A 24,983-nucleotide genomic window follows, 5' to 3' on the forward strand; every position below is an offset into this window, starting at 1 on the left:
ACTTACAAACAGATGAAACAGGATCTGCTGTATTCGTCCCTTGTTATGAAATGGAAGTCAACTAAAGAACATCTGCCAGCTTAAATGTATATACAGTTGACCTATATTCCATATTACTAGCATTAGATAATTACATTTTAACAACATTTTAACATGTAGCGACTCTGTATCAGCCCTTATGAGTATTAAGTATGATAAATAACTCAAAATCATCAAGAATATGCAGATGAGTGAGCAGTATTACATTCATGTGGGTCCCAGTGCATGTGGGAACACAGGGAAATGAGAAAGCTGATAGAATGGCATAAGAGGCATCAAAAAAAGAGACATGTTGATGTCAAAATTAAGTTATCAAAGTCAGAAGGAAAGAATCTAGTGTGGAAAAAGATCATGGAAAAATGACAACATCAGTGGGATCATGAAAATAAATGGAGACATCTGTACAGGGTTCAAAATAAAATAGATATGGTAAGAGAGAGGGGAAATAATTTAATTATACATCATTTTGACAACATAACATCTTTAGCTACATCCAGCTACCAAAAAAGAAACCTAAAGATTAGTCCTCCTGACTCAGAAACACGTGTAACTGAGCCATAGTTATACAGGGGGGGTCTTTCTCTTCTCCTCAGGAAGAGAAGTTTCGCCAAAACCAAAACTAGGCAGATGGAGTACATTTTACGGTTTACAGGTTTACTTCAAGAGTCAGCATGAGGAATTAAATTAAACTCTATCAATTCAAATAAAACTCAAAATACTTTTCTACTTTTTTTTTTTAAATAAACAAATAAAATAAACGCAGTCGTGTTTTTATTCTTTTTTTTTATTATTTTTAAATATGATAAATATACATATTAAATATAATAAATAAGCATAATAGTAAATAGAAATAACAAGCAGTTGTTTCTGATCTCTTTATTATCAACTAATACATGTGATTACAATAAACGTGACAAATGAACAGTGAGAAAATGAACTTTACTGCATTACAATACAATCCATAAAGCCACACAGATGTTAAGACAGGGTAGGCGTCATGTTTGTGACGAGTGTTGTGACATTGTATTTACGAATTTGTTCACTCACTTTCCTTCACTTCTTCCCCATATAGTGGACTCATTAGGGAATAGTGAGTGAGTGAATGCAGACACAGCTTATGTCTATGCTGTAAAACACCAAGGAAGAAGATGAAGTAGTAGAAGCTACACGTTGCATCATAACCACTAGATGGCGGTAACGGCGTTGATGTTGATCCGGGCCGCGTCTACACGAGGAAATGTAACGTGTCCGCTAGCAAAATGCTACGTTCAGGTTTGGGGTTACTTCAGTCATCATTCCAGTTCACTAAACAGGTACTGTCGACTTATGTATGTTTTGCAGCTGTTGTGTATTCTTCAGTACAAAACTATGTAGATTACTTTACAAAAGACCCAGCTAGATAAGCTCTGTAGTACGTGCCCTATAAAGCTAACCTTAGCTAACTGGCAGTACTTCAGACCGAATCCTAAATGGCAGTGAAGGGCACACACAGTGTACTAGATAGGGTGTAGAGTCCCGTGTTTCGCTCATTAGGTAGTGCGCTTGTAAAAGGGAGTAAGGTGCTATATGGGATTCAGCCTTAGTACTGCTCAATGTCAATAGGCAACTAAACAAAGCTCGGGATAGTGTGTGCATTTAGTTATTAAGAGTAAGATATTTGGAGGGAAAAACATATCAGCTGAACACCCGAGCACGGTATTCTTTAATAAATTAACTCTTGTAGGTTTAATGATAATGAGTCTTTATTAATCACATATACATATACACAGTGAAATTGTTTTCTCAGCATACCCCAGCATGTTAGGAAGTTGGGGTCAGAGTGCAGGGTCAGCCATAATACAGCGCCCCCTGGAGTAGAGAGGGTTAAGGGCCTTGCTCAAGGGCCCAACAGTGGCAGCTTGTCAGCGCTGGGGCTTGAACCCCGACCTTACGATCGGTAACCCAGAGCCTCAACCGCCACCACACCACTGCCCAGGTTTAATGTTTTAGCATTGTTTTAGACACTTTAAGACTAAAGGGATGCATTATGACTATCAGTATAGTGATTAAACTGTCACAATACACTTTCCTGAGATAGTGCGGGTATCACAATCAATATTTCAAAAAATCTTTATAAAAGTTACATACCTGGGAGCAGCTTTTTTTTTTATCTTCTTTTCAGTGTTGTTATTTTTAATAAATAAAATTTATTAAAAATAAATGCAACTGCAACACTGTTGTTTTGCTGATAATTGTAATATATATTTTGGTATCATAGAAATATTGTCAAATATCATGATAGGACATTTTTGTACACCCTAGGATGAAAATATATTTTCTATTTTATGTATATTTTATCTTTATTTAAATACAGTGGGGGAAATAAGTATTGAACGCGTCAACATTTTTTTTCGGTAAATATATTTCCAATGAGGATATTCACATTAAATTTTCACCAGACTTTGGTATTAACTCAAGAAATCGTAACATTAAAGTCCATAAATGAAGTTACGTGTAATAAAGTGGAATGACACAGGAAAAAAAGTATTGAACACACTAACTGAAATGTATTTAATACTTAGTGGAGAAGTCTTTGTTTGTAATGGCAGCTTCAAGACACTTCCTGTATGAAGAAATTAATGGGCCGCAGTATTCAGGTGTGATTTTGGTCCTTTCTTCTAAACATCCTGTCTTTAAATCTTGTTCAGTTAGATTCAAGTCAGGTGATTGACTGGGCCATTCTAATACCTTGATTTATTTTCTCTGAAACCAATTGAGAGTTTCCTTTGCTGTATGCTTTGGATTGTTGTCCTGCTAGAAGTCCACCCACGTCTCATCTTCATCATCCTGGTGGATGGCAGCAGATTCTTCTCAAGAATCTCCCGGTAAAGGGCTCCATTCATCGTTCCTTCAATTACATGAAGTCTGCCAGTACCATGTGATGAAAAACAGCCCCACACCATGATGCTTCATCTCCAAACTTCACTGTTGGTGTAGTGTTTTTAGGGTGAGATACAGTGCCATTTCTTCCCCAAACATGGTGTGTAGTACGACAACCAAAAAGTTCAATTTTGCTCTCGTCTGACCAGACTACACTCTCCCAGTATTTCATAGGCTTGTCCAAATGATTTGTAGCAAACTTTAAACGAGCTTCGACATGCCTTTTCTTTAGTAATGGAGTCTTGCGAGGTGAGCATGAGCAGTGGAGTGCATTGCCTATTGTTTTCTCTGTGACAATGGCACCTGCTGCCTCCAAGTGTTTCTGGAGCTCTTTCCGAGTGGTCCTTGGCTCTTGGGCTACTCTTCTGACTATTCTACTGACTCCCTGCTCAGAAATCTTGTGAGGAGCTCCTGTGCGTGGCCGGTTGATGACGGAGTGATGTTGCTTCCACTTGTGGATAATGGCCCCAATGGTGCTTACTGGAAGATTCAGAAGTTTTGAAATACGTCTGTAACTGATTCCATCAATATGTTTCACAACAATAAGGTTGTGAAGGTCTTGAGAGAGCTCTTTGCTTTTACCCATCATGAGATGTTTCTTGTGTGACACCTTGGTAACGAAAAGCCTTTTTATAGACCATCAATTTACTAACCCAGCTGATATTAATTTGCACAGATAGGGGGAATAATTACTTACAGATTTCAGCTGGTTCCTTGCCTTGGAGAACTGCTTTTTTCTTAGCGTGTTCAATACTTTTTCCCCGTGTCATTCCACTTTATTACACATAACTTTCTTTATGGACTTTAATGTTGTCTTTATATGTGCAGATTTCTTGAGTTAATACTGATGTCTGGGGAAAATTTCATGTGAATAACCTCATTGGAAATATATTTACTGAAAAAAATATATTTACTGAAAAAGATGTTCATTCAGTAATTATTTCCATGGATACCACTCCATACCAAGGGTGGCTTAAACATGGATTTGACCATACATTGCCTGGAACTATTTCCTTCCAGATAAATGATAACTTTTCAGAAGCTTGTATCAGTGTTCTATCTATAAGGCTATACTGTGTTCATTAACTACTTTGTCTTTTTTCCTTGTATATGTGAATATACTTTGTGTCATCATTTGTGGACAACACGGAGGATATTTGTAATCGCGTCTTGCAGTCATAACCACTATTGTGTACCTGTATTTATAATCCTAATGATGTCGTCATTTTATTTCAAGCAAAACATTGACAACAGCAATCTCCACACGTTTTGGATACACAGCCCTAAAATGATTTTGTACTTGATTCTGTTCTTGTGTTCTCCGGCCTCAATGTTCTTCTGATTGTGTTTGTATTTTCAGGCATGCAGAAGTTCACTGGGAATCATGGAGCACGTACGAGGTTATTACGTCGACTGGAGGATGCTGCGAGATGTGAAAAGAAGACAGATGGCGTATGAGTACGCAGACACAAGACTGCGGATCAACGCCATCAGAAAGAACACACTTTTACCTAAAGAGTTACAGGTGCTTATCTGATTCAAATGGTGCTAATTCTGCTTGCCAAATTCTGTCCTGTGTGTACAACTACTGGCAAAAATTATGGAATCATCACACTTCACCCTGGATTTTTACTCCGTATCAAATTATAAACAAAGCAATTTTTTGTTTAATAGCTGAACATTCTGGCTTCATGAAACATACCTCAAACAAACAAATTAAATTAAATTGTTTTAATTAATGGTGTATTTTTTCCAGATCAAGTAGAGGACAAAATATGGAATCACTCAATGTTTTTGCCAAGGGTTGCAGGTGAAATGCAGTTAAAACAATCCACTGTATATTCTGACCTCACAGGTAGCATATTGCTCTTGGAACACAATTTCCAAAATCATTTTATAGATTATAGACGATGTATAGAATGTCACCTGCTGTGTTGTTGCCCAGCAACCAGTTGCAAAATTTAAAAACATGTATATGCAACCTGGTGGTGAGATCATGAAGGTGTTTCATATCTTCCAGCTTTCTATATGTTAATATTACTGAATATTAAGAGTACAAGCTGTATATGAAAATAATGTTTTACAAGTCAATATAAAAGTTTACATTTATTTCATAAAATATTTTCAAAAACAATCTACTCACAGAAAGGGCATAACAACTTTACCAAATATATATATATATATATATATATATATATATATATATATATATACACACACATATAATGTGTTTTGTTTTGGTTTTTTTTTACCATATACAACCCCAATTCCAAAAAAAGTTGGGACAGTATGGAAAATGCTAATAAAAACAAAGAGGAGTGGTTTGTAAATGCACTTTGACTTGTATTTAAACAAAAAACGTATAAAGTCAAGGTACGTTATGTTTTACCTAATCAACTGCATAGTTTTTTGAAGGTAAACATTTATTTTGAAATTGATGCATGTAACACATTCCAAAAAAGTTGGGACAGGGGCAATTTAAGACTAATAGTGATGGGGCATGTTGAAATAAGAAGGTGATGTGAAACAGGTGAGACAATCGTCTAATCATAGTATATAAGGAGCCTCCAAAAAAGGCAGAGTCCTTCAAGCGCAAAGATGGGTCGAGGTTCGCCGATCTGCCAACAGATGCGTCAGTGAATAATCCAACACTTTGAGAACAACATTCTCCAAAGACAAATCTGTAGGATTTTGGGCATTTCACCTTCTACAGTGCACGATATAATTAAAAGATTCAAGGAATCCGATCAAATCTCTGTGCGTAAAGGGCGAGGCCAAAAACCACTTCTGAATGTGCGTGATCTCAGACGTCACGGTCTTAGAAACCGTCATGAGTTTGTAGTGGAGGTCCTGACATGAGCTCGGGAATACTTTGGTAATCCTTTGTCAGAAAACACCATTCGCCGTGTTAAGTTAAGGCTTTCCTATGCAAAGCAGAAAGCATTCATAAACATTGTCCAGAAGCAACAGTCGACTGTCCCAACTTTTTTGGAATGGGGTTGTACATGTGAATTTACTGTCATATCCTCTGGAAAATTAGAAAACATTAGCTCTTCTCCAATTATTCTATAGCATTTGTACTTAAAATGGCCATATCATACTTATGTTATTTACATAAGATACATAATAAATATTTCACTAAGTTTAATTTTATTTATTAACCTTACTAGTGGCCCCTTCAGGAATTTTTTTACATTTGTCATGAAATTCACTAGTCATAAACTCTTAAACTGTTTGTTTTGTGAGACTCCTGGATTTCTGCTTTAGGCCAGAAATTGACATGGACCCCACTTTGTTCCTGCAGGAAGTAGCTGATAAAGAAATCGCGGCATTGCCCCGAGACAGCTGCCCGGTGCGTATCCGCAACCGATGTGTGGTTACGTCGCGACCCCGTGGAGTGAAACGCAGGTGGCGTCTGAGCCGCATCGTCTTCAGACACCTAGCAGACCATAGCCAGATGTCAGGCATACAGAGAGCGATGTGGTGAAAATGTCACAGTGAACAATTCAGTGTCGATGACTTGTGGCTTCAGTATGGAGAAGCCAGAGATCAAAGTGTTCACAATCCCAGCAGAAACGTATCATCCACGTGTGCACATGAATTGCTGTTTTTGAAGATATTGTCCTGTAAAGTGTGTTAATAATCTGGGAAATATTTTGTTGCTCTGAGCATAATAAAACTTATTCTGTATGATGCTATTGCGTGTCTGTCCTGACCATCATTTAGGTTTTACATTTATTTAAATAAATAAATAAAGTAAGAATAAAGACAATAACACTGGCACTCTCCATATAGACATACCTAATGTTACTATAACAAGTGACATGAAGATTTAACTGCAAATTTATTCTTCCTCCATCTGCTTTAATTGGTCACTAAATGGTGAATGAAGGGGTAACAAAGTACTTTTCAGCTTGCCTGTCCATCCGTATCTGCTTCCGTCTGAAATTCCCGTTAAGTGCAACACTTCAAGAACAAGTGGTTGAATGATTACGGGATTCATATGGAGTTGTCACTGTAACCAGCAGATAAACTGATTAGATTTTAAAATTTATCCAAACAGGGTCAAGGTCACTGTGAGGTCAAGTGTTTTACTTCAAGGGACCATCTTGTTTATAGTATATTTAAGGACATTTCAGGCACACAGATTTGTAAGAAGGACTAGACTTGTTGGCAGCAGAGGCATCCCTGTCCCTTCATCAGTTTCTACTTGTGTATTATAAATGTTAATAGAAGAAAGTAATATAAAATCTAGCTAAATATCAAATAATAAAAATTTGTGTCATGATTATGACTTGTTTCCTCCTCCCCTTGTGCTTCTTTGCTTAAGAAAGTAAATTTCAGCTTTATGTTGTTTATGCAGGGGCATGGTGGCTTAGCACGTTTGCCTCACACCTCCAGGGTCGGGGGGGTCGATTCCCACCTCCACCCTGTGTGCGTGAAGCTTGCATGTTCTCCCTGTGTTTCGGGGTTTCTTCCGGGTACTCCGGTTTCCTTCCCTGGTCCAAAGACATGCATTGTAGGCTAGTCTGGCATCTCTAAATTGTCCGTGGTGCATGCGATTGTGACCTGTGATGGGTTGGTACCCCGTCTAGAGTGTCCCCGCCTTGTGCCCTGGGATAAGCTTCAGGCTTCCTGCAACCCCGTGTAGAATAAGAGGTACAGAAAAAGTTATAGCCTCATTAATATGCATTACAAAATTAAGTAGGTAATAAAAATTTTAATGCAACTTTTAAAAAATGACAGCTGTAGTGTATAGAGGTTTCAGTAATGAGCTTAACTAAAAGAACTCCATTTAATTTTCATTTTGCTCTTTATAAACAGGGGACAGTAACACTTCTAACACATTTTAAATCAAGGGGAACCTGATAAATGAAGCTTGTTATTCTTATTGTAACTGTAGCTATAATTATACAGTTGGCCAACAAGCGTTTAGTATTGCTGAAATCTTTATTTTCAGTTTATTTATTAACTGCAAACATTTTATTATATTTTATGCAGTAGTAAGAACTCGGTGCCTTTATTTTGAAATTGTGTGTGCGCGCGTGTGTGTGATATTGATTTTTAAAAATATTGTTTTAAAGTATTTATTAAAATATGAATGTGAAAATAAATATTTATGTTGTATATAAAAAGTGAGCCATCTGCTGTTTTAATCAGCGCAGGGAATAAAAATATTGAAGCGACTTTTACATTGCTGTGGAACCGGAAGTGCAGCGGTGCGGAATCTTTCTAGAAAAGCGCTTATGGTGTGGAGTCTGATGCATATGAAACTGCTTGTTGTAGTTTGAATATTTGCACCTTATTTGTGTTTGTCCAATAAAATACATTTAAGGAAATACTTATTTTAAAGCAGACTCAGTCATGGACCTTAGCGAACAGGTATGATTATTATTTTAGCCATGGACGGTTGCAATGATTGATTATAGCTGTGTGTGATGGTTATCGTTGTGTGTGATGGTGATAGTTGTGAGTGATGGTGATAGTTGTGTGTGATGGTTATCGTTGTGTGTGATGGTTATAGCTGTGTGTGATGGTTATAGCTGTGTGTGGTAGGTGTGTGTGATGGTTATAGTTGTGTGTGATGATTATAGCTGTGTGTGATGGTTATAACTGTGTGTGATGTTATAACTGTGTGTGGTAGGTGTGTGTGATGGTTATAGTTGTGTGTGATGATTATAGCTGTGTGTGATGGTTATAACTGTGTGTGATGTTATAACTGTGTGTGGTAGGTGTGTGTGATGGTTATAGTTGTGTGTGATGGTTATCGTTGTGTGTGATGGTTATAGTTGTGTGTGTGATGGTTATAGCTGTGTGTGATGGTTATAGCTGTGTGTGATGGTTATAGTTGTGTGTGATGGTTATAGCTGTGTGTGATGGTTATAGTTCTGTGTGATGGTTATAGCTGTGTGTGATGGTTATAGCTGTGTGTGATGGTTATAGTTGTGTGTGATGGGTATAGCTGTGTGTGGTGGTTATAGCTGTGTGTGATGGTTATAGTTGTGTGATGGTTATAGCTGTGTGTGATGGTTATAGCTGTGTGTGATGGTTATAGCTGTGTGTGATGGTTTTAGCTGTGTGTGATGGTTATAGTTGTGTGTGATGGGTATAGCTGTGTGTGGTGGTTATAGCTGTGTGTGATGGTTATAGTTGTGTGATGGTTATAGCTGTGTGTGATGGTTATAGCTGTGTGTGATGGTTTTAGCTGTGTGTGATGGTTTTAGCTGTGTGTGATGGTTATAGTTGTGTGTGTGATGGTTATAGCTGTGTGTGATGGTTATAGTTGTGTGTGATGGTTATCGCTGTGTGTGATGGTTTTCGTTGTGTGTGATGGTTATCGTTGTGTGTGATGGTTATAGCTGTGTGTGATGGTTATAGCTGTGTGTGATGGTTATAGCTGTGTGTGATGGTTTTAGCTGTGTGTGATAGCTGTGTGTGATGGTTATAGTTGTGTGTGTGATGGTTATAGCTGTGTGTGATGGTTATAGTTGTGTGTGATGGTTATAGTTGTGTGTGATGGTTATCGCTGTGTGTGATGGTTTTCGTTGTGTGTGATGGTTATCGTTGTGTGTGATGGTTATAGCTGTGTGTGATGGTTATAGCTGTGTGTGATGGTTTTAGCTGTGTGTGATAGTTGTGTGTGATGGTTATCGTTGTGTGTGATGAATATAGCTGTGTGTGATGGCTTTCGTTGTGTGTGATGGCTTTCATTGTGTGTGATGGCTTTCGTTGTGTGTGATGGTTATAGCTGTGTGTGATGGTTATCGTGTGTGATGGTTATCGTTGTGTGTGATGGCTATAGCTGTGTGTAATAGCTGTGTGTGATGGTTATAGTTGTGTGTGATGGGTATAGCTGTGTGTGGTGGGTATAGCTGTGTGTGGTGGTTATAGCTGTGTGTGATGGTTATAGCTGTGTGTGATAGCTGTGTGTGATGGTTATAGCTGTGTGTGATGGTTATAGTTGTGTGTTATGGTTATAGCTGTGTGTGATGGTTATAGCTGTGTGTGATAGTTGTGTGTGATGGTTTTCATTGTGTGTGATGGTTATAGTTTGTGTTATAGTTGTTTACAGTGTTGGGGGGTAAAATTAACAGGCTAACTTATTTCAGGTGCCAATTCTTTTGTTTGTGCTATACACACAAGACATTTGGGTTTGAGATCAAAAGATGAATATACGACGATATATCAGAATTTCCACTTTAATCTCCTCATATTTACATCTAGATGTGTTACAACCTAGAATATGGCACCTTTTTGTTTGAACCCACCCATTTTTTCTCTCCAAGTGATCAAAAATATTGGAACATGTGACTGCCCGGTTTTTTTCTTTTACACATTCCTCAACTTTACTAAGCTCCTGTCTGTCCTCTGGCTTTGCTGAAACATACAGCTGTGTATCATCAGCGTAACAGCGGAAGATAATTCCATGTTTACGAATAATTTGACCGAGAGGTAGCATATATAAAGAAAAAAGCAGTGGGCCTAAAGCAGAACCTTGTGGAACACCAAACTTTACCTCGGTATGCATGGAGAAGTCTCCATTTATATCTATGAACTGACAGTAATCGATCAAATAAGTATGGGGCTTGGGGAGGACCATTCCCTTAATGCCAACAACGTTCAAACTTCAAGACTTATCTGTTCATGTACGTTTGCTCACCTAAATCTTGGGTGGTCTGATAAAAAAGGTTCTATGTTTTATGTTGTTTAACACATCTAGATGTAAATACCAGGAAATCAAAGTCTCATCTCAAATCCATCTTGTGATCTCAAACTTAAATGTCTTTGGTGTATAGCACAAACAAATGAATTGGCCTCGCCGCTTCAATAGTTTCGGAGGGACTGTAGATAACTACAAAAAAAAACATGTTTAGTCAATTCTCTTTTTCATTTTCAATTCTAGGAAAATTGTGCCAAATATATATGACTCATTCTGCAGTTTGGAGCATTTGTAATTAGTGTCCAGATGCTCCCTAAAACACATGTCCAGTGTAAAAAAACAACATGAATATCTCTGGGTATCAGAGAGTCTCTCTTATACACTTTCAGGGGTTGATGTTTGGTTAATCTAACTCAAATGCAGTTCTGTTTTGATTAGGAATTAAGCCAAAATCACCGAAATCCAGTCTGCTTTTCACTGCACCTGGTATTTAAATGTCTTTTCGTAAATGACATAAATTGCATTCCAGACAGCAAAGTATTGTCGATCTGAACAGATCAAATCTAACAATGCAAAAGTTGAATGTCAATCTTATCCTTGAGTCATCTCAGCCTCGACTTCTGTCTTCCATGAACAACTTGGATGCAACTCAGACGTGATTTATGTAAATAAAATATTAATTATAATTTAACCAACAACATTTGGAAATATTTATTACACTTAGATTTTTTTGTGTTAAACGTGTAATCCAACACTCTGTGGGACATACAATAAACTAAATCGGAGGTTGTTCTTTAAAGGTGTGGAATTTGTGCCATACAGCAGTTGACACAACAGTACTTGATTAACTTTTATTAACGTGTCATTCAGATCACAGGACTTGAGAGCGACTTGAAAGAAGTGACGCGGCTCCTGGAGATGTGTGAAAGGCAGCGTGTACAGGATCTCCTCTCACAGGAGCAGAAAAAGATCGAGAAAGAACTGGCTCAGAAACAGCAACAAAGGGAAAATCAAGCAAAAAGAGATTCTGAAGACAAAGCAGACACGACAGTCAAGGGATACATGGTCAAAATAAACAATTATGGTGTGTATACTTTAATTGAGCTGTTTCTTGGCGTCCTATGCCTTCATTACACCAGTCTGAATGCCTCTGTTAATCACAGTGGGGTTTTTTTTTTCTATTATAGGTTGGGACCAGTCTGAAAAATTTGTAAAAGTCTACATCACGTTAAAAGGAGTGCATAAAATCCCTGCTGACAATGTTCAGGTCAGCTTTACGGACAGGTATGTAACGTGTTTGAACTGCTGATGAACACAAGTAGTTGACGAATGAGCTTATTATGAACTACCTAATGTTTTAGTACAACATGTCTCAAAGTTTTTAGATTTTCCTTTACCTAACACAAAATAAAAATGTTGTTTAGCTCATTTTCTGTTACAGTGTAAACACGTGGTGTGGGGCTTTGGCTTGTCTCCCTCTCACAGTACTCCTGAAGAACATGAGACACTTGTTCACTTGTAATTGAATATTACTGCCAGCTAACTTCTAGCTTGTTATCTGGCAGTAGTATTCAACTGAATTGCGTGCGTACGTGCGTATGTTTCGTACACACACTACCAGTCAAAAGTTTGGAGACTGAAATGTTTCTCGTGATGTTAAAATCTGAAGGTGTATGATTAAATGTGTGAAATCGGTGTCGTAGACAAAAATATAATTGTGACAACATATTTATTTCTTTCATTAGAAAGCTAACTTTTTATTTGCAAAAAAAATATTTTTTAAACGGGAGACTCGGAGCGAAATATTTTCCGAAAAGCAGCCGATAAGTGTCGAGCGTAGGTGTGAACTCCTTTAATACTGTTTAAAAATCATCTCAGGGAAATTCCTCAAGAAATCAGGTGAGAAAATTCTAGGCAAAAATGGTGTCTACTTTGAAGATGCTGTAATATTAAATTATTTTGATTTATTTTGGATTTTTTTTTTTATCACAACATAATTCCCATAGTTCCACTTGTGTTATTACAGAGTTTTGATGACTTTATTATAATTCTAAAATGTGGAAAATAAATAATGAGTTAGTGTTTCTAAACTTTTGACCGGTAGTGTATACACACACACACACACACACACACACACGCGCGCGCACGCACACACGCGCACACACGCACACGCACACATACACCCAGTTTTGAACACTTTTTGAATTTTCCATGTTTCTGCATAAATATGACCTAAAACATCATCACATTTTCACACAAGTCCTAAAAGTAGAAAAAGAGAACCCAGTTAACTAAATGAGACAAAAACTTGGTCATTTATTTATTGAGGAAAATGATACAATATTACACATCTGTGAGGGGCAAAAGTATGTGAAGCTTTGCTTTCAGTATCTGGTGTGATCCTCTTGTGCAGTAATAACTGCAGATAAACGTTTGGGGTAACTGTTGATCAGTCCTGCACATCGGCTTGGAGGAGTTTTATCCCGTTCCTCAGTGCAGAACAGCTTCAGCTCTGGGATGTTGGTGGGTTTCCTCACATGAACTGCTCGCTTCAGGTTCTTCCACAACATCTCTATTGGATTAAGGTCAGAACTTTGACTTGGCCATTCCAAAACATTCACTTTATTCTTCTTTAAGCGTTCTTTGGTAGAACGACTCGTGTGATTAGGGTCATTATCTAGCTGCATGATTATCTTTCTCTTGACATTTAGTTCATGGACAGACGTCCTGCCATTTTCCTTTAAATTTGCTGGTTTAATTCAGAATTAATTGTTCCATCAATGATGGCCAGTCGTCCTGGGCCAGATGCAGCCAGATTTGGGCCAGATCAGGCCCAAACCATGATACTACCACCACTATGTTTCACAAATGGTATAAGGTTCTTATGCTGGAATGCAGTGTTTTCTTTTCTCTTTCAATCCCATTGGTTGAAAACATTTGACTCTTAATTTCAAATTAACTGCTAATCCTCACGGATGTGTAATATTGTATAATTTACCTCAATAGATAAACTACCCAGTATAATACAGTGCTGTAAAAAAGAATTTGCCCAGGTTTCTTCTGTTTTTGTGTATATCTCATACAAAATTGTTTCAGATATTAAAATCTAATTGGGGTTCTAAAATAAAGGCAACCTGAGTAAATACAAAATACAGATTTTAAATGATAATGTTATTTATTGGAGCAAAAAAGTTATCCAATACCAACTGGACCTGTGTGAAAATGTATTTGCCCCCCGTAGTTACTAATTCCCTAAATCTATGAAACTGCATTGATAATGTGGTTCAGCTGGACTAGATACAACCAAACCCTGTTCAATCACATCTACACTTACATAGAACTTTTTCAACAGCATGAAGTTGGTTAAAAGGTCTTACCCAGTAACACACTGTGCCAAAGTTGAAAGAAATTCCAGGAATGATGAGGAAGAAGGTGAATGAAATACATCAGACTGGGAAGGGTTACAAAGCTATTTCAAAGGCTCTGAGACTCCAAAGAACCACAGCGAGAGCCGTTATCTCCAAATGGAAAAACTCGGCACAGTAGTGAACCTTCCCAGAAGGGTCCGACCTTCCAAAATTCCTCCAAGAGCACAGCGACGACTCATCCAGGAAGTCACAACAGAGCCAAGGACAACATCACAGGACCTACAGGCCTCTCTTGCATCAATAAAGGTCACTGTTCATGACTCCACTATCAGAAAGACACTGGGGGAAAATGGCTCCATGGAAGAGCGGCGAGGAGAAAACCACTGATAACACAGAAGAACATTAAGACTCGTCTGAATTTTGCCAAAACACACCTTGATGATCCTCAAACTTTTTGGGAGAATGTTCTGTGGATTGATGAGTCGAAAATGGAACTGTTTGGAAGACAGGGGTCCCGTTACATCTGGCATGAGCCAAACACCAAATTCCTCAAAAACAACATCATGTCTTCAAACTTTCTGTGCGCATATATATATATGTGTGTGTGTGTGTGTGTGTGTGTGTGTGTGTGTGTGTGTATATATATATATATATATATATATATATATATATATATATATATATATATATATATATATATATATACACACACACATACATACATATATATATATTATTACTATTATTTGTTCACATACTGTAAAGCATAGGGAGCTCAGTTTGAAATGTATGATAAATGATATAGGATACAGTGGCATTATTATTATTATTATTAAGGGATTATAAAGGATTCTAATGATTTATATAATCTGTAACTGTCTCTTCTGTGACGAAGTATTAGAACAGTTTCTGTCTTTTACAGGTCTTTCAATGTACTTGTTAAAGATTTGGAGGGAAAAAACTATCAAATGACGGTCAACAACCTCTTGTGCCCCATTGTAGTTGAGGAGAGCAGTAGAAAGGTGTGTTACTCTGTCCAATACTAAGCGCACTGAAAGTTATCAACAGACCGCATGTCTTCTTTGGCCTTTTACGGTTTTATTTTTTTTAATTTTTCGCAGGTGAAAACAGACATGGTACTCGTCATGTGCAAAAAGAAGACAACAAAGAAATGGGAGTGGTTTACACAGGTGGAGAAACAATCCAAGGAGAAAGAGTGAGTATAACGTTATAGTAGAGCACTTGACTACACACATTATACGATCATCATGGCCAGTTGAAATATGTCCTCTGTCCCTGTGTTCCATTCAGGAGATGTCTCCTTAGATAGACAGCGCTTGCTCTCCCAACATATAACGATAGTCCCAGTTCAAAAACATCATAAGGGTCACATAAGATGAGCTGTGACTAACTGTTTCAGGGATAAATCCTTAACTTATCTGTGTTATTTTGTATTTGTATATGAAGTATAATATAGTAAACATTGATAACTTAGGGATTGAGCTTGTGAAATTGACTTTTAGCCCAAGTTTTTCAAATAGTTTTGGGGTGTTGAGTGTAAAAAGTTGTGTAAAGCGATGGGGTTAATTAATTTAATCTCACACTGAAAATATGAGAGAACTCTAACCTTCAGCTGAAGTTTATACTAATAACATTTTAAACATATATACAAAATAATAGTTTTAATTAAACGGTAGTTCACACTCTCACTCATTCCTAGAGATTCCTATGAACAGAAAGTAACTGAAGCATGATCCCATTTATATTTTACTTTAAAATTCACCTCCGTGTGTAGGAACTCCTACATGGTCATCCTTGACTTGACATCCTTGACCTAGGATATAAATATGAGGTGAGACGTAGGTCAAATTCCCTCAGTCACTCGTCAACATGGGGAGGATTAAAGAATACAGAAATGAAATGAGAGTGTGTATTGACCCGCACACCATGAGGAGTAGTGTTAAAGCGGTAGAAATTCCTCTAGTGATCATGATTTCCAATTTTCCAATTAGACTCCACCTCAATGCCAATAAACAGTTTGGAAGGTGTGCCAGGAGAAAGCTCTTTCTTTCACCTAACCACAACATGAGCGCCTGGAGCTCACTAGAAGCCGCTGTAACTTTGATTAGAACCAGGTTCTATGGTCAGATAACCAAAAATGTACCTTTTGGGAACAAACACTAGAAATAGTTTTGGCATAAAAATGTTGGTTATACAGAAGAGAACCTCTAAAGGTCCTGCTACAGGGACTCCATGAAGCAACAGGAGATTTTAAATGAAAATGAATCTGCTTCTGCCAAGAAGCTACCGTCGTGGTTGGATCTTCCAGCAGGAGAGCAAAAATATACATCCAGTCCATACAAAATAGCTCAATGACCCCAGAATCGCGCTTTTAACAGAGTGATGCGGGATCCTGGAGGCTGTGTAGACACTGCATATTGAGTTGTGATCTCTGATTCTGTTCTGTATCTGATTTATGTATTCTCCAATATCACCAAGCTGTAAGGAGAAGACTCTGTGCCTTTATGTTGGGATACAGAAGCTGCACAAGATACTAAATGCAGGGATGCCAATAAATGTCACACATGATTTGGTTAAATATAAATAATAAATATAAATAACATCTATATAAATAGAAATAATATGTTTAATTTTTTTTTTTTTTTTTACGGATCAAAATTACTTTCATTAAAGGATTGGGTTTCTCACAAACATCGATCAGCCATAACATTAAAAGTACCTGCCTAATATTACATATATCGAGGTATGAACTCCGCAAGACCTCTGAAGGTGTGCTGTGGTATCTGGCACCAAGACATTAGCACCAGATCCTTTAAGTCCTGTAAGCTGTGAGGTGGGGCCTCCATGGATTGGACTTGTTTGTCCAGAACATACCAAATGCTTGATCAGATTGAGATCTGGGGAGTTTGGAGGCCGAGTCACCAACTTGGACCGTTCCTGAAGAATTTTTGCAGTGTGGCAGGGAGCATTACCCTGCTGAAAGAGGCCACTGCCATTCGGGAATATTATTGCCTTGAGCGTGTACTTGGTTTCCAACAATGTTTTGGTAGGTGGTACATGTTAAAGTAACATGCAAATAAATGTCAGGACTCAAGGTTTCCCAGCAGAACATTGCCCAGAGCATCACACTGCCTCTGCCAGCTTGCCTTCTTCCCATAGTGCATCCTGGTGCCACACACCCAGCTGCCCACATGAGGTAAAGAAAAAAAATTTGATTCATCAGACCAGGCCACCTTCCTCCGTGTTATTCAGAAGCCTCTTGTGGCGATTCCAAAACCTAACTTCTGAACCTAACTTGTTTATTTCTTATTTATTTATTACTTGAAGTCCTATTAAAATATTGATAACAGACCATGTAACCTGATCATGCTAAGCTGACGTGTGTTCTCCTCAGCAAGCCCAGCTATGATGAGAATGCAGATCCTGGAGAGGGGCTGATGAATATGCTGAAGAAGATCTACTCCGAGGGTGATGACGAAATGAAGCGCACTATCAACAAGGCCTGGGCAGAGTCACAGGAGAAGAAAGCCAAAGGAGATGAATTTGACTTCTGAGTCTTGCATTGAACTACAATTCCTTATCTACATGCCATTCCTGCATAATTGCCTTTTTATTGATCACTCTTGTTGGCTGTCATTATGGCTGAAAATACTTATTAGGACACAAGTTTAGAAATTTGTTTGTCTGTTTGTTCTACAGTTGTTATTCCACCAAGATTGACAGAAGACATCTGTTTGTAAAACCTAACATGCTGCACACTTGATGAATATGTTTTCAAGATTGCATACACTGATAATGGGAAATAAAATGTCTACAAAATTCTATTTTCATGTGTCCAGTGGTAATGGAAACCCTGTCAACTAATTTTTTTAAAGACTGACAACACATCCGTCTTTCTGTGCTTACCTTACGTGCTCAAATGTTTGTGGATATAAAAACAATTTTATCTTCTCCACAGACTGAAAAAAAATACCACGCTTATTTATCAAATATACTTTACTATTTTCAAATCACCCAAAAGCGTGAATGATGGATGAATAGCTGTTATTGCAGTATGAGAAATTAGACCACTGTTGAACTGTTCAAGTGTAATACACAGTGGCATGAGTTTTAGTAGTGCTGCCAGGAAGAACTGGGAAATTGCGTCTGAACGCAGTGCTAACAGTAGTGCAAAATAAATCCACCAGGGGGCAGCACATGCCTTTTATTATTATTATTGTTGTTATTATTATTATTATTATTGGTATTATTTTTCCTTTATTTAATGTTTTGCAAGTAACAACAGTTGAAACTCGGTCCATTAATTTTAACCATTCGGTGTTAACATTAAGTAACGATACTAGATTATATGTGGGGGAACTTAGATCATTTATATACAATAACAGATCAACATAAAGAAAAAATACAAGACATTATATATGTTTTATCTTTTGCTTTGTGTTTTATTAGTATTAACAGCATTCAGCGTGGCACACGTTATTGATTCATTCATGCTTTATGTGGCGAGGCATTTTGAAAGAAACTGAAGGGTTTACTGCCAGGGAAGATGAACGAAATTGAATCGCATAGTATGGAAATCCGGATAGGGCCACACCTTTGAAAGAAGGTGTAAATCGATTGTTTTAGGTGAGTTGATAAAGGGAATGAATGAAACGAAGGCACTTTTTTAAAGACATGTTCAGGTATTCCTGTAACGGTCGGCCATTGATATTCATTCGATCCGAACACACCGACCAGTGATTGGATCAGTGCGGGTTTCATTCACCATTTCAATCGTTTTCCTTCCGGCTTCCTCCACACCATGATGGACGTCTGATGGGAACAAATCACATCATGGTGTTTCACATCGCTCCACCCATTAGATCCCGCCCCCGAAGTGACGTCACCGGTGGCTTATATACTGGAAGGCGCGTGTCAGGGCGCGTTCACTGAGGAGTTAAAGGTGTGCGGTACGGACTCGTTTAGCGGACTCGTTTGTTAATGAATGGATCCGTCTTGTTTCAGTACAGAACAGCGTCGTTCCTGTCAGACGATGAACCCGGATTTGTTTAAGTCGTGTCCGGAGAACTCTCCGCTCGCGCCGACACAGAAACCGAACCGGAGCAAATGTGAACAAACCAAAGTGGAGCTCGCGCAGGTGGTGATCGACCCGAAGACCGGACGATCCTACTCCAAAGGAAAGCTTTTGGGAAAGGTACTTCATTCTGAATAGTTTCATAACACGACTGCTTATTATATCAGTAGCTGGACGGGTTGGTACTCGTTTAATTGCGCGTGCTCCTGAGTGTAATCTACGTGGCTTTATTCTGTGGTGTAGGGATTTGTTCTGGGGTGCATGTCATGGTTCCCTCCCCTACAGCTTTAATACAGTGTACATCTTTATGTGTCGGTGTACTGACGTTCACATATGCAACCATGACTTCACCTGAAGCCAGTGTCTCTTCTCCATCCTACCTGCCATGAGGCCATGTTCTCCTGGATTAATGCATTTCTGGGGTGTCATGTAGGCAGTAAGGAGCATCTCCATTTCAGCAGTTTTGTTAGATCCTGATCGGTGCAGTGAGAGTGCAGTGTCATCCAGCTGATTTTAGGTGATGCTGAAGGATCCAGACGATCACACGACCTTCCAGCACGCGCCCTTGTCTGAAAGGAAATAAAGGTTCTATTTCTGATCCCAGAACCGATTCCTCTCTGACAGACCGATTGTTTTATTTTGCAGGGAGGGTTTGCGCGATGTTATGAGATGACTGATCTTTCGAGCAACAAGATGTACGCCGTGAAGGTGATTCCACAAAGCCGAGTGTCCAAGCCACACCAGAGAGACAAGGTAAACACGGATCTGCTCACTTGATCTCATTAACCTTTTATACGGATGAAAAACACCAGCCCTGTGTTTGTTCTAACCGCCGCCGTGTTGTGGTTCTCCTTTAGATAACGAATGAAATCGAGCTGCACAAAACCCTCCAGCACAAACACGTCGTCAAGTTTTCTCATCATTTTGAAGACCAGGACAACATCTACATCTTCCTCGAGCTCTGCAGCAGAAAGGTGAGCTGCTTTACCAGTAGTTGTACTGCGTTTGTTTAAAAAAAAAAAAAACCCTTTATTATTAACAGTGACCATGACTGCATCAGGTAATAAAATGAGGCTGACTGTATGCTTTCCTTGCTGCAGTCCTTGGCACATATTTGGAAAGCACGACACACCCTGACAGATCCTGAAGTACGTTACTACCTCAGGCAAATCATTTCTGGCCTCAAATACCTCCACAACAAAGGAATCCTCCACCGAGACCTCAAACTAGGTAATGCATTTTCCGTTTTGTAGCTGTTACTACTTTCATTACATGTCTTTTAGAACTGCTATAGCTGAGTGCAAAACTTTTCATTTATTTATTTCTTAAATAGGCAATTTCTTTGTGAATGAGAACATGGATTTGAGACTGGGAGACTTTGGACTGGCAGCAAAGCTGGAGACTGTTGAGCAAAGGAAAAAGTAAGCTGTTTTTCTTCCCAAATGAAATCGTAGTTCTGATTAAGATCATTATTTTGCAAAGAGGTAACTGACTCTGTTTTGCAGAACTATCTGTGGGACTCCAAACTACCTAGCACCAGAAGTATTAAATCGTCAAGGACATGGGACTGAGTCAGATGTTTGGTCACTGGGTTGTGTGATGTAAGTGAATACCATATTCAGCTTTATTTAGTTAAATATTATATCAAGCTTAATGGAAAAGTATACAGTGGGAAATACTGTGACTTATCCAGTTACTTGACCATGGTCTATTTCTCTGGATTGGTCAGGTACACACTTCTGTGTGGGAACCCTCCATTTGAAACGTTAGACTTGAAGGAAACGTACAAATGCATCAAAGAAGTGAAGTATACTCTTCCACCGTCACTCTCTGCAGCAGCACAAAAGTTAATCTCTGCAATCCTTCAAAAGAACCCCAGTGACCGCCTTACTCTTGACCAGATCCTGGCTCATGAATATTTCAGCAAGGTTAGTTATTGAAGCACATTGCTTCTGCTTCATCTTGTCTGTGCTCTTGGACATTTTTGGATCACGTCACCCATCTCTGAAGTACATGGCATCCTGACGCTTTTTTCGCATAACTCTTCTCCCAGGGCTTCACTCCGGACAAACTTCCACCTACCGCATGTGTGATGGTGCCGGAGCTCAACCCACCCAGCCCTGCCAAGAAGTTCTTCACCAAGATGGCCAAGAGCCTCTTTGGCAAGAAGAAATCCAAAGGTAAGTCTTCCCATCACGGGGCTTTTCTTTAAGGTGGAATTTATTTCAGCTGAACCCTTTCAGTATCACTATGTGAACTTAATCACCTGTTTTGTTGTCTTTCAGCAGAGAAGAACCCCAGTGAGGACAAGGAGGACATCTCCAAGCTTGTCTCGGGCATGGTGAAGCACTCGATTAGCCGACAGATCAGCTACAAGACCGTGGGAGTGAATGAGGCATGTGTTATGACCTTTAATACTGCTTTGAGTTGATAAACATTGTTATACATTCGATGAAATGGCTTTAGCCAAATTTCTCTCGAGATACCTTGTGTGTTTGTCTGATTTATGATTTATAAAGACATGTGCTTAAGGAGGCGTTATAAAAAGCCAGACTGTGCTGTTGTTGTATCAGCTGACTTGGCAGCACTGCTATATGGGGAGCTTCTGTAGATGAATAACTTGAATACAAAAAGGCTGAGTGAATTCCAATATGATAAATCACATGTGCGTCAAGGGATAAACAAGGGATTTAATCCTGAACTGCAAACTAATTACACGTGCCACACCTTTTCAAAAAAAAAAAAAAAAACACGAAGGTTTGATCGTGTGCTCTGCTTGGCTGCTTTTGAAATGAACACGCAAAAAGAAAGAGTTAACAGCCCATTGCTGTTTTTGTGATTTTCTGGTGTTTGAAATATAGCTCATTGATTTTGACCTTTGTCTCCCATCTCACACAGGTTGCATCTCCAGCGGGTCAGTTGGCTGTTTCAGGGCCCTTAGACACACCTGCTGAGGACGTGTCCAGAAAGTCCACATCCCGTTCCTTCAAAGGCACAGTGGCCAGCAGTACTGATGGTGTGTGTGCGCGTTTGTTAATTTACTTAGTGTGGATGTGCTATTTTAGATTTCACCCCGAGGCTTTTATAGTGCAGTGTAGTCTGTATTCTCACATGAGCAGCACACTCGAATGTCTCCAGTTTTGCTCTCTTATCGGCTGTATTAACTCTGTGATGTACTTTTCTCATGATTCTTGTGCAGGGTGTGAAGACCTGCTGACCCCAGCTTCTGTGGCTGAGGCCACCATGAAGGTCCTCATTAATTGCTTATCCTCCATGCCAGCAGGTTTGTTCTATTCACACCTGTAATAACCGATTGAAGCTTTTTGATAAACATGTCTGTATCTCAGAATAATGATCAGGAAATTAATGTTATTAATATTCTTTTTGGTTTTCCAGCATCTAGGAACACTCCATGTGTCACAAAGCCTAAACCTTTCGTCTGGGTGACCAAGTGGGTGGACTACTCCAACAAATATGGTTTTGGCTACCAGCTTTCCAATCAGAATGTCGGAGTCCTCTTCAACGAAGGCACTCATCTGAGTCTGTGTGACCAGCGAAGGTAACTTTGTGACTAAAATTTGGCACTTCACTTAAACCTAGAATCGACATCAGACAAAACTATAATTGATTTGATTTATGGCGTTCACAAATGTATTGAATCAAAGTGGCCAAATTTTGTTTTGGCTTACTTGGGTTATGACCTAGCATTTCCCCCCTCCACAGGGTAGTTCGTTATTGTTTGACCAACAATAAACACTTCACCTTCCAAGCGGATGCACTACCAGAACAGCTCCAGAGCCAGAAACACATTGTGGAGCTGATGGCCAACTACATGGAGCAGAATCTCATGGAGGTGAGGAGCTTTTCAGAAAACATTCTGAAATTCATTTCTAGTGCTAATTTTACTTTTAATCAGTTATGGGTACTGTCCTTACACTGGAAGCAAATGAGTCACTGTGGGTTGAACTAAGCTATGTATCTGTTCCTACAGGGTGGAGATCTGGGTTGTGATGAGCAGCCATCTCCTACTGATTGTCCCCTTCTCCTGCAGTGGATGAAGACCGACCATGCTTTAGTTATGCTTTTTAACAATGGTTCTCTACAGGTGAGCGTTGTTTCTCTCATCCATATCGATTCTGTTCACATAAGCCTTCTAGATTAGCATGTAGACCGATGTATTTTCATGAATGCTTGTAGAAAGAGAGATTGAAACGAGTCTTATTTAGGTGAAGGATGAAATTATCAACTGGTAAAAGAGCCCAAAAATGTCATTCTACTCTATCTTTTACAGTACAATAATGTGTACTTTTTCTGCTCCCAGGTGAACTTCTACACTGATCACACCAAGGTGATCATGTCCAAGTTGGCAGACACGTACTTGTTGACCTATATTAGTCGTGAGCGGATCTCCTCCTCATATTCTCTGAACACACTCTGTGAGCATGGCTGCTCCTCTGAGCTGCGTCACCGGCTCCATTACGTGGTGCAGCTGCTGCAGCACTACAACAAAACATAAACGAACCACAAGAAAGGACTAAAACCTCAAGGTTTATGACTGAATCCACATCTGGAGAAGCTTGCATCTTGCCACAAAAGTTCTCCCAACTTATATTCTGGCCTCCTTGGACTTATGGTGCACTGTTTTTTGGATTTATTTTCTTTTCCTATGTCACACCGACACTACCACTTGACTTCACAAATGTACACAACAAAGTGACAAGGAGATGAAGAGAACTTGCGTGATGAGGATGAGGCTTTCTGTTTTGATCACCTGCCTTCCCCTTTATTTAATGCAAACCTTTATTTCACTTAACGGTACACATCAAGCATGGAAAGCCGGTGATTCTAAACATTTTAAGGAGAGTGATTTAGCTTTAAACCTGGAGGGGCTAGTAGCTGCAATCTGCGGCTGGACCAGCTGTACCTCGTGTTGAGATGTGAAGGGAGAGTAAAGTGCCTTTCTGAGGGATGTCTTCTGGGTTGTGCAATAATGGCCCTTCTGTATCTTAAGCTCATATAACAAAAAGGTATCAGAAAGGGCTCATGTGGTGGAGCCTTTAATTTTCTGCTTTCAGTTTGATTTCGATTGTGTCTAAATGGATGGAGGTTAGCACTACAAACACCTGCTATAAGCTTTTTGCCTGGTACAAGATATTAGTCATGTAATATCCTCAGATGAAAGACAATGTTTTTCATTTGTGCCTCCAACTGTTTACGTCATGACCTCCACCACGTGGCATTGTTCTAAATACTGTGACACTGACTGTAATATGTTAAAGAAAAAAGTATTATTTTTTTTTCATCCCATCATTGTGATTTATTTGTTCAGGCAAATTTTTTTGGCACATGTATTTATGTTTTTATTTATTATTTTTTTATTTATTTAAGTAAGTCTATGGTGTTATCACTGTTTAAATGTTAAGTATCACTTTTTTATGTATTGGTATCTTGAGTGGAATAAAGTTTGTTGAAATGCACCTCTCTCTCTTTTTTTTAAATTTATTTTTTTGAAGACTGTCTTCGTATTGTGTTCAGTGACAGTAATTAATAAATTATAAACAAAGCCGTGAATGGGGGGAAAAAATGCTACTAATAAGACAAATGGCCCAACCTATTGTCTGAATTCGTATTACAAATGGGGTTTAAGGATTTGCAACTGAGTAAATCCTTCAGGCCCATAGTGGCTTGAAGGATTCACTTGGCTCTGCTCACAGTAAAGCAGCAGTCAGGTTTAGTGTTCTCCAGATGGACATCGTGTCTGGGCTGATGCAATGGCAAGCTAGAGAAACTAACCTTTTCTCCCTGAAACCACCTTCCCTAGGAAAGCCTCTTGGCTGTGGAATCCCACCAAACGAGGCTAGGTTGGGCTAAACTCCTTGGAGTTCTGAGCTACAGAGGCTCA

At 38.9% G+C, this 24,983-nt stretch overlaps 3 protein-coding genes across 4 annotated transcripts; all 3 read left to right on the forward strand.

Moving 5' to 3' along the window:
* Nucleotides 1-1,121: 1,121 nt before the first annotated feature.
* mrps14 (mitochondrial ribosomal protein S14) lies at nucleotides 1,122-6,656 on the forward strand. The gene is made up of 3 exons (XM_053627987.1): nucleotides 1,122-1,352; nucleotides 4,319-4,483; nucleotides 6,263-6,656. Exons 1-3 carry the CDS (start codon nucleotides 1,299-1,301, stop codon nucleotides 6,443-6,445), a joined length of 402 nt encoding a protein of 133 aa, XP_053483962.1. The 5' UTR covers nucleotides 1,122-1,298; the 3' UTR covers nucleotides 6,446-6,656.
* Nucleotides 6,657-8,161: 1,505 nt separating this feature from the next.
* cacybp (calcyclin binding protein) lies at nucleotides 8,162-17,831 on the forward strand. Its single transcript, XM_053627988.1, has 6 exons — nucleotides 8,162-8,340; nucleotides 11,489-11,702; nucleotides 11,806-11,902; nucleotides 14,909-15,008; nucleotides 15,108-15,202; nucleotides 17,402-17,831. The coding sequence occupies exons 1-6, from the start codon at nucleotides 8,323-8,325 to the stop codon at nucleotides 17,559-17,561; spliced, it is 684 nt and encodes a 227-aa protein (XP_053483963.1). The 5' UTR covers nucleotides 8,162-8,322; the 3' UTR covers nucleotides 17,562-17,831.
* Nucleotides 17,832-18,902: 1,071 nt separating this feature from the next.
* Nucleotides 18,903-24,558, forward strand: plk3 (polo-like kinase 3 (Drosophila)). Of its 2 annotated transcripts, none has more exons than XM_053627989.1 (15): nucleotides 18,903-19,201; nucleotides 19,727-19,834; nucleotides 19,939-20,055; nucleotides 20,182-20,311; nucleotides 20,415-20,502; nucleotides 20,587-20,682; nucleotides 20,811-21,009; nucleotides 21,135-21,261; nucleotides 21,367-21,476; nucleotides 21,980-22,097; nucleotides 22,281-22,364; nucleotides 22,478-22,640; nucleotides 22,805-22,934; nucleotides 23,073-23,186; nucleotides 23,403-24,558. In XM_053627989.1, exons 1-15 carry the CDS (start codon nucleotides 18,992-18,994, stop codon nucleotides 23,595-23,597), a joined length of 1,989 nt encoding a protein of 662 aa, XP_053483964.1. In that variant the 5' UTR covers nucleotides 18,903-18,991; the 3' UTR covers nucleotides 23,598-24,558. The 2 variants fall into 2 exon arrangements, with proteins under 2 accessions (XP_053483964.1, XP_053483965.1); XM_053627990.1 differs by having other exon boundaries at nucleotides 21,370-21,476.
* The last annotated feature ends 425 nt before the right edge of the window (nucleotides 24,559-24,983 follow it).

This window comes from Ictalurus furcatus, chromosome 7 (genome assembly GCF_023375685.1).
Source record: "Ictalurus furcatus strain D&B chromosome 7, Billie_1.0, whole genome shotgun sequence".
Lineage (NCBI taxonomy): Eukaryota > Metazoa > Chordata > Actinopteri > Siluriformes > Ictaluridae > Ictalurus > Ictalurus furcatus.

Excerpts from the sequence above, each read along its gene's own strand:
- mrps14 (XM_053627987.1), top strand. The coding sequence starts at position 1,299 with ATGCTACGTTCAGGTTTGGGGTTACTTCAGTCATCATTCCAGTTCACT. Across the intron at positions 1,353-4,318 it reads CATTCCAGTTCACTAAACAG|GCATGCAGAAGTTCACTGGG; the intron begins GTACTGTCGACT and ends TTGTATTTTCAG. Across the intron at positions 4,484-6,262 it reads TTTTACCTAAAGAGTTACAG|GAAGTAGCTGATAAAGAAAT; the intron begins GTGCTTATCTGA and ends TTGTTCCTGCAG.
- cacybp (XM_053627988.1), top strand. Across the intron at positions 11,703-11,805 it reads GGTCAAAATAAACAATTATG|GTTGGGACCAGTCTGAAAAA; the intron begins GTGTGTATACTT and ends TTTCTATTATAG. Across the intron at positions 15,203-17,401 it reads AAACAATCCAAGGAGAAAGA|CAAGCCCAGCTATGATGAGA; the intron begins GTGAGTATAACG and ends TGTTCTCCTCAG.
- plk3 (XM_053627989.1), top strand. The coding sequence starts at position 18,992 with ATGGATCCGTCTTGTTTCAGTACAGAACAGCGTCGTTCCTGTCAGACG. Across the intron at positions 20,312-20,414 it reads CCACCGAGACCTCAAACTAG|GCAATTTCTTTGTGAATGAG; the intron begins GTAATGCATTTT and ends TTTCTTAAATAG. Across the intron at positions 22,365-22,477 it reads CTTATCCTCCATGCCAGCAG|CATCTAGGAACACTCCATGT; the intron begins GTTTGTTCTATT and ends TTGGTTTTCCAG.